The sequence below is a fragment of the Lactuca serriola genome, chromosome 4 (genome assembly GCF_051521515.1).
Source record: "Lactuca serriola cultivar US96UC23 chromosome 4, Lser_US96UC23_V15, whole genome shotgun sequence".
NCBI classification, from domain to species: domain Eukaryota; kingdom Viridiplantae; phylum Streptophyta; class Magnoliopsida; order Asterales; family Asteraceae; genus Lactuca; species Lactuca serriola.
Window position 1 is genome coordinate 361512854 of NC_136411.1, and position 12090 is coordinate 361524943.

General features: G+C 36.4%; 1 protein-coding gene across 2 annotated transcripts; it reads right to left on the reverse strand.

The window, feature by feature from the left end:
- Positions 1-9163: 9163 nt before the first annotated feature.
- Positions 9164-11963, reverse strand: LOC145097629 (Phosphoglycerate mutase family protein). Of its 2 annotated transcripts, XM_079035233.1 has the most exons (8): positions 11589-11963; positions 11334-11430; positions 10870-10920; positions 10646-10756; positions 10415-10546; positions 10162-10237; positions 9761-9846; positions 9336-9497 (listed from the first exon to the last, which is right to left on the reverse strand). In XM_079035233.1, the coding sequence occupies exons 1-8, from the start codon at positions 11813-11815 to the stop codon at positions 9477-9479; spliced, it is 801 nt and encodes a 266-aa protein (XP_078891359.1). In that variant the 5' UTR covers positions 11816-11963; the 3' UTR covers positions 9336-9476. The 2 variants fall into 2 exon arrangements, with proteins under 2 accessions (XP_078891358.1, XP_078891359.1); XM_079035232.1 differs by lacking the exon at positions 9761-9846 and having other exon boundaries at positions 9164-9497; positions 11589-11856.
- Between the last annotated feature and the right edge of the window lie 127 nt (positions 11964-12090).

Sequence of the window (12090 nt, forward strand, 5' to 3'; positions counted from 1 at the left end):
GATGATATAGGATTTCTAATTGAACATATCAATTCTGTTCTGGTTGGGCCCAACACTCTAAGTCAACACCAAATTACCGAGGGGACCAAAGATATCGCTTTTCCCGTTAAATCAAAAGGAACAAATAAAATTTGACTCATACGCTTGCATCTTTTACTCATCAAATCATGTATGACAATAGGTTTTATAACATCAAGTTACTGATGCGTTTACGCATTACCAATGTACAACCAACTTGTAAATTACAAGTCATATATCTCTATTTTGAGATTATAAGATATTATCATCTCAGAATTATTCGTGATAAATTCCATGAATTAATTCTCTGAGCATGGGTTTATCTAATACTTAAATCTCCATTTCAAAGTACTCATAAATGTTGTAGCAATACCATTGCTATATCTAAAACTCTTTAGACAATCTACAATTCAATTCATGACAATCTTAATTCACTACTTACTTCCAAAATTACGAATGATTATGGAGTTTGAATAATCAAATTATTTGGGAAGTAAAACATGCAAAGTGAAGCACAATAATAAACTAATTAACTATGGTCTCAAAACTTACTGAATATAATTAAAACTATTATTATTATTTAATCATCATAATAATTACGACTTTTTTCATTATATAATGTTTCGAGTAATCAACTAATCACTTGAATTAAATAACATCACTCATTCCAAGTTATAAACATGTGTACTATGTCTCTTTATGGTCCTTCCTTTATGAACAGATCAACGGGACACTATTCCAAAGATGTTCATTTCACAATTCTAAATTCTTGTCACTAAAATGTGTTGCAATTCCAACCTTACATGCTTTGACCTTCTGTGATGTCAAAGCTTCAAAGTCACAAAGATTGAGCCAACGATATTACAGAATGTCCGATTGGAAATTTGTTACTAGAAACAATTCCATATTAATTAAGTATTAAATTCAAGTTTCACTCCTTGAACACCTTTTTTAAAATTAATTTTTTCAATTCACATGTAGATTTGATAATAATCAACTCCCGTTAGGGAAACATTTCCATATTCCCATACAACCATCAATTTTGACCAAGAAGCATTTCAATCTAAAACATGTCCCTATGGTTCTTCCAAACAATACCATACTTCCAACTGTCTACAAGAAACCAATCTTTTGGTATAACCTTAGAATGTTCTTGACAGTTTGTTTAACAACTTCAGTCACACAAAGTTCTTGTCCTTTTTCCTCTCAATGCCCAAGGCATTTGGAAAAATCATAACAAGTGAATATTATAGAATATGTAATCGATCCTATATTTGAAGCATATGGGACTCGATTCATTATATCTTACATAAGGATTTCATATATGTTCAATCTCTTGCTATAATATGTACATATATATATAATTGTTGGGTTATGAGCAAAACATCAATCCTATGGTGCACATGCAAACCCTGAATCTTTAGACCTAGGTTTTTATATTTGTACATTCAATAATCATCCAAAGCTCTCAAACCCTAATCTAGCATACAAAAAAATCGAAATCTACATCTAATGAAGAGTTAAGATATTACCTTTGATTGTAGCTTGAAGAACTTGAGCTTTTGAGAACCTATCACCTCAAATGTGATGCCTCTAATGAATCACAAACACCAAAGCAATTGGATGATCTTGGAGAGTGAGAGGGGGAGGCTCAAAATCGGCTCTATGATCCTTAGGGTTCAAGTGGCCGATTTTGGGATGCCAAAGGGGTCTTTATATAGCTGAAGAATTAGGGTTTCAGTCAAAGACGTCATCCGGTTGCTTAGGCTCTAAGCAGCCCATAAGAATCTTCCAGAACCTTAGCCCTTGGACGAAATCCTTCTGGGCTCCCATAAGATTTCGTCCAACCCCTTTCCAAAGGGTTCCTCATCCCATTATGCAATTATCTTATAATTGCAACTTCAGTCCCCTTAATTCAATTAACCTCTTTTGACCACAAAATTAATTCTAAATTATTTCTTGACCAATGTTAATTAAATAATATCATTTCTCCTTTAATTTATTATTCATATAATATATTAATAAACCACAATAACCTCTTTCTCCATTATTCATCCAGTTAAGTTGCTCTGGTGAAAGCAACCCAAAAGGACCATGCTACAACCGGGTCAAGTACATACCAAATATAGTTATAGGCTTAGACACCTAATCCAACAGTCTGCCACTTGGATAAGTCTAATAACTATAAATGCAAGTACGACTTCAAAATTCGATTGGCAATCGAAGCTCTCAAAAGTCGCTATCGAACTCTGACACGTCCTTTAGATAAGGGATCTTATAGTCCTCCGTTCTCAAGATATCGTATGGACAATCACATGGAACATAGTCATACTTATTGTCCAGCAGTTTGTTTCTCGATCTCTGATTTGTCTGACATAGAACTTAATTGAACACATCAATTCAGTGCTGACTGGGCCCAACACATAAGTCAAAACAAAATCATCGAGGGGTCCAAGATATCGCTTTTAGCCTCGTAGGATAAAAGGAACACATAAACTTCGACTTATGTGCTTGTACTATTTACTCATCAAATCATACACAATATTGCGTTTTATAACATCAAGTTACTGATGCGTTTACGCATTATCAATGCATAACCAACTCGTAAACAACAACTCACATATTTAGGTTTAAAGACTATGATAATATCATCTCATAATCACTCGTGATTAAATTTCATGAAGTGATTCATGTGAGTGCGGGTTTAATCCAATACTCAAATCATATTTCATAAGCACGCATGAACGTTGCAGCAAACCTTTGCTATGTCTAAACACTTAGAAATTCTACAAGCCAATTCATGAAAGTCTTCTTTCATACTTACTTCCAACGTATGATCGACTGTGGATAGTTTAAATCATCTTATTATTTAGGAAGTCAAAACGTGCAAAGTGAAACAATAGTAAATAATTGACACAAGACAGTAAAATTACTTATAAATAAAACACCTTTATTTAATCATCAAAATGTCAATTAAAATTTATCTATTACAATTTTCTAAAAGCTATCTAATGACTAAAACTAATATCGTCCTTCAGCCCAATGCTCCTAGCATGCTGCAAGTGCTTCACCCTACTCAGTCCCTTCATAAGGGGATCTGTCGGGTTCTCTTCTGACGATACCCTCTTAACCACGAGGAGTCCCTCTTCTACCCAATGTCTAAAGAAATGGTATTTCCTGTCGATATGCCTGGATCTGCCATGATCCCTCGGTTCCTTGGTTAAGGAAACCGCACATTTTTTATCACAGAAAATATCCATAGGCTCCTTTATGGTCGGTACAACCCCAATGTCTCCGATGAAGTTCTTTATCCATATTGCCTCCTTTAACGCTTCGCTCGTTGTTATGTACTTTGATTCGCACGTTGAATCAGCTACGGTCTCCTGCTTGGAACTTTTCCAAGTCACTACTCCTCCGTTCAGGGTAAAGACCCAGCCCGACTGCGAGTAGAAATTATCCCGGTCAGTCTGAAAACTAGCGTCACTATACCCTCGCACTCTCAAGTCATCACTCCCACCGAGGATAAGAAACCATTCCTTAGTCCTCCGAAGGTACTTAACAATATTCTTTACTATGATCCAATGCACTCTACCATGGTTCCCTTGATATCTGTTGACCATGCTCAAAGCGAAGGTCACATCAGGGCGAGTACATGTCATAGCATACATGATTGAGCCAACTGCGGAAGCATAAGGTACTCTGATCATCTCTGCTATCTCGACATTAGTACTCGAGCTTTGAGTCTTACTAAACTTGGTATTGCTTTGGATTGGTAACTCCTCCTTCTTGGAATTCTCCATGCTAGAACGTTTTAACACTTTATCCAAGTAAGTACTTTGACTAAGTCTTATTAGTCATTTACTCCTATTTCTCAATATCCTTATCCCAAGAATATAATTAGCTTCTCCGAGGTCCTTCATAGAAAAGCACCTCCCAATTCAAGACTTAACCTCCTGCAAGATTGGGACGTCGTTTCCTAGGAGCAGTATGTCATCCACATACAAAACAAGAAAGCTAACTATACTCCCACTGGATTTGACATATACACGGGACTCATCCTTGCTTCTTGAAAAGCCAAAATCTTTAACTTTCTCATCGTAACATAGATTCCATCTGCGAGATTTTTTTTCAATCCATAAATGGATTTCTCAAACTTACACACTCTATTAGGGTGCTCTGCACTGACAAAACCCTCTGGCTGACTCATGTAAACATCTTCAGCCAACATCCTATTATAGAAAGCGGTTTTGACATCCATATGCCATATTTCATAATCACGAAACGCAGTTATGGCTAGCATAACCCTTATAGATTTGATCTTTGCAACTGGTGAGAACGTCTCATCATAGTCAACTCCAGTAGTTTGAGTAAAGCCCTTCGCAACCAATCGCGCCTTATACGTGTGTACTTTCCCATCCATGTCTGTCTTCTTCTTGAAGATCCATTTGCACCCGACCGTCTTACGACCTAGTACATTGTCAACCAAGTTCCAAACTTGATTGCCATACATGGACTGAATCTCACTGTCCATAGTCTTTTTCCATTTTGCAGACTTCGGGCCTGCCATGGCTTCCTTGTAGTTGTTAGGTTCATCCAAATTGATTAGTGTGCTATCACTAATAAATGTATCACCCTCAGCAGTTATATGAAAACCATATAATACGGGTGGAACACTAACTCTACTGGAACCTCTAAGAGGTAAGGATTCGCCAATCGGTTCAACAGGAGTTTCCTCCTCGGGTTGAGCACCAGTGATAGAGGTTCCTTCATTGTTTGATTCTTTAAGCTCTTCAAGATCAATTTGCCTCCCACTGTCCTCTTGGCATATGAGTTCTCACTCTCGGAAAACCCCTCTCCTCAAAACGAAGACAACATTGTCATTTGGTCTATAGAAGAGATATCCAAAGGACTTTTGCGGATAGCCAATGAAAATACAGCGTTCACTACGAGGTTCGACCTTGTCGTGAGTCTCTCGTCTTATGAAAGCCTCGCAACCCCAAACCTTGATATGTGCCAAAGAGGGAGCTTTCCCTGTCCACATCTCATGAGCTTTCCAATGCCCTTTCTCATGGCAGTGGTAGCACTCTCCATCCTTTAGGTTAGAAGAGGGAGCAGCATGACCATCTTTGGTTCCACTAGAAGAGGTACCATCGTGAGACTTTCCCTTGTAGCTCTTAGAAGGAGACCTCCTCTTCTTTCCTTTTCCTTTCCCAATAGCCAAGACAGGGGCAGCAGTAGTAGGAGTAGATGCAATAGATTTTCCTTTCAGACTACTCTCAGCAGTCCTTAGCAGGCCTTGAAGCTTGCTAAGAGTGACCTCCTCCTTGTTCATGTGGCAGGTCATACGAAACTGGTCGTAGCAAGGAGGTAAGGAGTGTAGAATAATATCTATGGGTAGCTCCTTATCAAAGTTGACATTCAACTTCAGTAAGTGGTCCACATATCTCTGCATTTTTTGCAAGTGAGCCGTGATGGACACTCCATCCTTCATTTTGGTAGTGATCATCGCAACGATGATCTCATACCGTTCCTGCCTGGCACTTTGATGGTACATTTCCATCAAATCTTGGTGCATCTCGTAGGTATAGTAGTCCTCGTAGGAATTTTGGAGTTCCGCAGTCATTGTTGCGAGCATGATGCCATGAACCTTCGTAGCATCTCGCTCATGAGTTTCGTAAGCAACAATTTCTTCGGGAGTGGCAGTGTTCATTAACCTCCTTTAGCTCCTTGTCGAGAACATACTCTTTGTCCTCGTAAGGGGTGACCATGCAAATGTTGTAGATCCTATTGTTAAAATTGGACCCATCGAATATGGCTCAAACCATGAAAATAGGGTTTGGGCACTGATCGTGTATGCCCAACATACTCCTGGTACGCGCAGTGTACCAGGGATGCCCTAGTACGCCCTCCATATTTCTCATACGCTCAGCGTACTAGATTAAGTCCAAAACCTTCTTAACTTCTAACGGTCATAACTTCTCCGTTCCAACTCCATTTTCGATGATATTTATATCCATGGAAAGGTATTGAGGACCTCTACAACCCCCATCTAATTTATTTTGACTTAAAACACATCAAACTAAAATCCTTAATTCATAAAATAAGACTGAATCACCATTTTTCTCATTTTACCCTTTGACTCCAAAGCACAAGTCGAATTCTTGGATCACATAATATACATTACCCACATCCAAATAGGTCTAAACCTCTCTTTCCTACAACCTGAAGCCTTGTGATACTTGATCTTCAGGTCACGACCCCGAATTATGAAACAACTCGAAATTGGGTGTTACACCTCGCCCGACATTAGGCCCCGCCCAGTCCAAATCTGTCAATAACATACAATGGGCCTCACCTGACATCGGGCCCCACCCAGTATACATGCAAACACATAAAATACATGCAAGAGTCACACATGCAGCTAGCATTCCAATAACAATAATCAATGGGCTTGTATTTGTGCCTTCGACCTGCCAAAACATTTTCAAAAGACTCGCCTCAATCAAATGATACACACACACACTCACAGGCTGCTACTACAATGGCTCCTCAACTTAACACATTCGAACTAACTCTAATAAATAAGTAGGGTAATAAACACAACTACAATCCTAAATCGCAATCCCTCTTATAAAGGTTAAAATCCCCTTTTACCCTTCCTACCCTAGGCGCAACAAACCATTGCCCAATCCTAAAAGTCCTAAAGTCTAAGAAATGGCCCAATAAGGGTTCCAGTGAGTACGGACCGCGTACCACTAGTTATGTCCCGTGTACAAGCTTCACATCGAAAGGGAATCAGGGCTCAATCGTGCTACGCTGAGTGTACACCTTTGTACCCCCCGCATACTGAAAATGCAAAAACTCTTATTAAGCACTTAATGCTTAAGTACAGACATCCAAAACACAGCTCTTGCTCAAGGGAAACGTCTTAAACGATAAAGTCATCAACTTGATGCATGTGCATGGCTCAAAGAGGACCAACATGCATTTCTAACACTCTAACTTCATATTAAGACCATTATTTCATGCATGGTTGAGCTTAACCCATAAAGATGTCATTTTTATGATTCTACAACTCCAAAAATGCCAAGAAATGACCAATACAAGTTCTAGAGTAACTTCTACTCACAAGAACCAAACCAAGGGACCAAAACATACCAAATAAAATCTCAAATCTAGATCTAAGCTAAGGAGTCATAAAGTTTGAAGCTTTATACCTCCAGAAGCTTGCCAATATGAAGAGAGTGTTAGATTTACAAGCTCCAAGCAAACTAATCCTCCTCCAATGAGTTCTTCTTCTTCAAGATGCACCAACACACCAAAACAAACATACAAGGCTCAAATTCTCTAAAAAGGGATTAGGGTTTCGAGATAATGCTTTGGGGACAATGAAGGATGGTAATGAGAGAAACCATGGGGCATAAGGTGCTTAAATAGGGTTCAAACTCTAAAATTTAGGGTTTGCCTCTGGCTCATGTACGCCCAGCGTACTAGGAGGAAAGCCTCGTGTCCAAGTTTCGTCATGGTACGCCCAATGTACCATAATTACGCCCAGCGTACTAGGCCAACTCACAAAATCAATTAAGACTTTATATTTAAGAAATTTACCTGAAAATCGGGAGTTATATTTTCCATGCAAATGGAACCCACCCCAGCTTTAATTCTTTCTTCAAATCAACTTTTGAAAAATGACACAACACCCCCCTTGACTTATAAATCATAATAGTTAATAAATGTATTTATTTTAACTATTTTATTATTATTATTAATTTTTTTGCACTAACAAGAATTATATACAGAGAATCGGAAGATGTGTTACATCAATGTACCTAAGTTGTCTATCCTCATAATATTGTGAATTTCCCACCATGAAGCTCTATAGAAAACATGTAAAGATTTGCTTCTTTGTCAAGACAAAATACAAAAAAGAAAAAGGAAATTAGTAACTTTCCTTACTACAATCATTTTTTTCATTTTTTATTGATAATCAACTCATTAATAAAAGACTAAAGAACTAACCATATGTGGCTCTCGTATCAAAATATTGTCTTAGTGGTCGAATTGTCTACATTTGAAAAACCATCTTTAAACAAATGTGGTTGTGATGATCTAGAATGCTATTTAGAGTGAGGGTTTTATATGGTTTAAGGATAAGAATGTATGAGAAAGAAAATGAAAGGCCAACTAAAACCTAAGAGGTATAAGCGTGACTATAGGCATTATTGTGTTCCCATAACGGCGACAAAGATGAAAAGACAATTTTCCCTCACATAAGGCTCATGGGGTGTTTTAGCGGATGAGATTTAACGGAAGTCATCTCCACAGACCAAATCCACAATAAAGTTAGGCCGAAAATACCATATCCATAGTTTTAAAAGTCATTCCACGGAAACCAAAGAGTAAACCACATTGACCAAATTTGTAATCTTTTCTACTTTTTTATAAAAATGTTACTACATTATTGGTTAATTTATTATTTTTTGTAACTTTTATTTTATAATGCTAAAAATACAGTGTGTAACCAAAACAACACGTTGATGATGCCAAAGTGTTGATAAAAGGATGAAATGTTACACGTCAATTCAACGAGGTCATGCAATCCAAACAAATAGTTTTTATGAGAAGGTGTTGGAGTATAAGTTAGAAAGACAAGTTAGTTATGGATGCACCTCAGTAACATTTGAATTCAATTTTAAAGAAAATGATCCAAGGAGTTAGTTTACTTGATAAAATCTCACAATCACTAGAACAAGGCTTTAGAAAAAGCAAGTCTATTAGTGGATAACTACATGCAATACTTTTACAACTCAAAGATATTTTCCTAATCTCACAACACTCCTTGACTCATTTAAGTCCCAAATCAGGAAAGTGTTACAAAGAATCACTAAGGAACAAAATGGATTCAGGATTTTATAAGCTCTTTCTCTTATCTTTAAAAAAAACATATTGATAAATAAAAAAAAAAAACTTTTTTATAAAATTACAGCTAAAATATATTAATGCATTTTGGGAAAACTTCTGACACTAAAGCACGAGAATAGTCCAAGTCATATCCATATGTAACCATGTGCGAAGGTCAATGTCGACCTAATTTCTTTCAACCAAATCATTATTCCCCCAACTAATGGGATCACACACAAATCAATTTCAAACATTAATTCGTTCCAATAATTCCAAGATTTTAAAATTTTTTAATATTGTAAATCAATCTATTATTCATGATTAAAATATTCAATGTAGAAAATGACAAAACTACCCCGAAGTTCTATCACCACCAAAACCCGAATCCAAATACCCAGCCCCATTAAGATGACTCACATCCCCCCATGACTTGATCACCCATCGGTCAGGATCTGATAAGTGAAGAACACTGACCGAAACATTCAGTATCCTTCCTGCCCGCTGCCCGCTTCCTGTATAAGCCCGCTGGTGAAGTGCCCGGATCACACCGCCATGTGTCACCACCACCACCCTCTCTCCTGTCAAAATAAAATATATTATATATAAGTTACAAGTTTGGTCCTTGTACTTTACACAAAATCACAAGTTTGGTCCATTTTTTGAGATCTTCCTTAAGCTTACATTAAATAGTGTATTTAGCCCATGGACTTTATTTCTTTGAAGACTTGTATTTGGTTGTTGGAGGGACTATATCCGCAACCAAATGCAAACTTAAGGACGATTATTGCAAAGATTTCAAAATTTTGGACCTAACTTGGAAATCTGAGCAAAGCACACGCACCAAATTTGTAATTTGATATAAACTAGTGTTTAATTCACCCCGTACATTGTGGTAGAGAACTCCTTTGCAATTAATAAAAATGAAATCTATAAAAAGAAATTATGTAAGGGACAAAAAACGTAACTTTAAAATATAGTAAGGGACCAAAATCGCAACTTATAAAATACCAACAATTTAACTTTGAAAACTGTTCAAAATTTCCAGAGAGATGTTTATATTGTGTCTTATATTATATGTTGTAAAAGTTGTAATGTGATCTGGATTTAGCCATTTTTGGTCTGGAAAAAGTAAAAAATCAAAATGAATAGTAAAACTTCCACTCACAAACCATATTCGGTAATTAATATATACACAAAATTGCAAAAATGGTCCCTGTGGTTTCTCGTTTTATAATTTATTACCTCGGTGTTTGCTAGCAATTGTTTGTAATGAAGATGTGCAACGTTTATAGAGTTGATCTAGACTTTCACCACCACCCTGTACAAATAATAGATTAAAAGGGAAAATTGCTAAAAATAGAAACATACTTTACTCTTTTTACCAATATAGACAATGTAATTTATTTTTTTTTACATTTCTTTACCCATAATAGCAATATATTTACATTAATGTGTTTTATTTTTATTTTTATTTTCACAAATGAAGTGTACTTACAGGAATTTCAACGTTAGTGTGTCGAGACTGAAGAGCTTCGTATGCTTTGGTTTTAATTTTTGGTGCTTCACTATATACAAGACCTTGAAGATCACCTAAATGTCTCTCTCTAAGGGTTTCATCTTGAATAACCTAAAATAAAATAGTTTAGTTGTGAAAAATGGTTTTTTGAATGATTTTAAAAAGTATGTGAAGAATTTATAAGTGGGAATTAGAAATTTGGAATCATACCTGAAGCCCACCACATCTGTTTGCTATTGTTTCAGCAGTTTCAAGAGCTCTTTTCAGGTCTGAAGAATATATGGCAGAGATTTTGGATTCTCCACTTAATCTTTCAGCCACCTTTAAGATAATAAGATTTTTAATTTAACAAAAAAAGTTAGTAAAAACTAAAAGCGTTATGTAAATAAATAGTAATAGAATGATGCATGTTCACATTATAAGATGTAACTTACTGCAACTGCTTGTTGTCTCCCAACATCATTTAGGTCAATATCTAAGTGTCCCTGGTCAACGTAAAGAATGAAAATTCTTAGAAGAGCCATGAAAGACTATAGGAAAAGGTTCATCAAGTAATGTTAGACTCTGTTCTATTCTTTCCAAAGCTTAATTAACAAATGACTTCACTTAAAAGATGATTGATTTGCTCAATTTGCTCAATAATCAAATGAAGATGTGGTTTATGTATTTACACATAAGTATGTATACATGTATGAAAGATACTTAGCACAGGGGAACAAAAATTAGGACCTCATCACACTACATTTTGTGATGGATTAACAGAGTAGGTATTTGCAAGGAGATCAGATTACTAGAGGCATACTGGTCATAAACAACTATGTATCAATTAAAAGGGGAAAGTTACTAATTGATCACTAACTATTAAACAATTACATCCAAGTTAGAAGTTCGATAAAACCTGGATTCTTTTCTCGGCATTCCACTCCGTTTCACCATGACGCACAACTACGATCTCAGTAAAATTCCGATCAACAGAACTGAGTTCAGCATCACCACTGCAATAAGAAAGGAAAGTACGAAGAGTTGATAAGTTAAAAGATCATAATGCCCTAGAAATTATCGAAATGTGTGTACACCAATCCACACATCAATACATACATGATAACCTGTATCGATCATATGTAGATGATATTTGCTTAACTGTTATACTCACCTGGAATGAGTATCGGCCATTAATGTAAAGACAGCCGTGAGAAGAAGAGGGATTGGTTGAAGCGCGACGGAGAAGCTTACGAACTGTGTTCTTGGCCACCACAGGATCCGATTCCGGTTGTTGGCTCCGTGAAGGTCTGAAAGCTTTACAATACTGTGACGAGAGATCAATGGTGGCAGAGATATGGCTGATAATTCTAAATGACACCAAGTGCACAGTGTACTCATTCCCCTTTGATCGGAATTAGGTCTGTTTAAACTTTAAACAGTTTACAAGTTACAAACTTACAAGCTACTCAATTGATATTACAGATGACACCCTGGTGTTTGTTATAAATTCATTACAACCCCTTTCAAAACTTTTGTTCATTATGGTTATGGCCGCTTGTTACTTCACATTTTGTTTAAATTCATTATTCAGTTTTTTTCTTTCCTATCAACTTTCATCTTTAATCTTCAACATACAGAATCATCAATCCACTCATTTATTGAAACATATATTA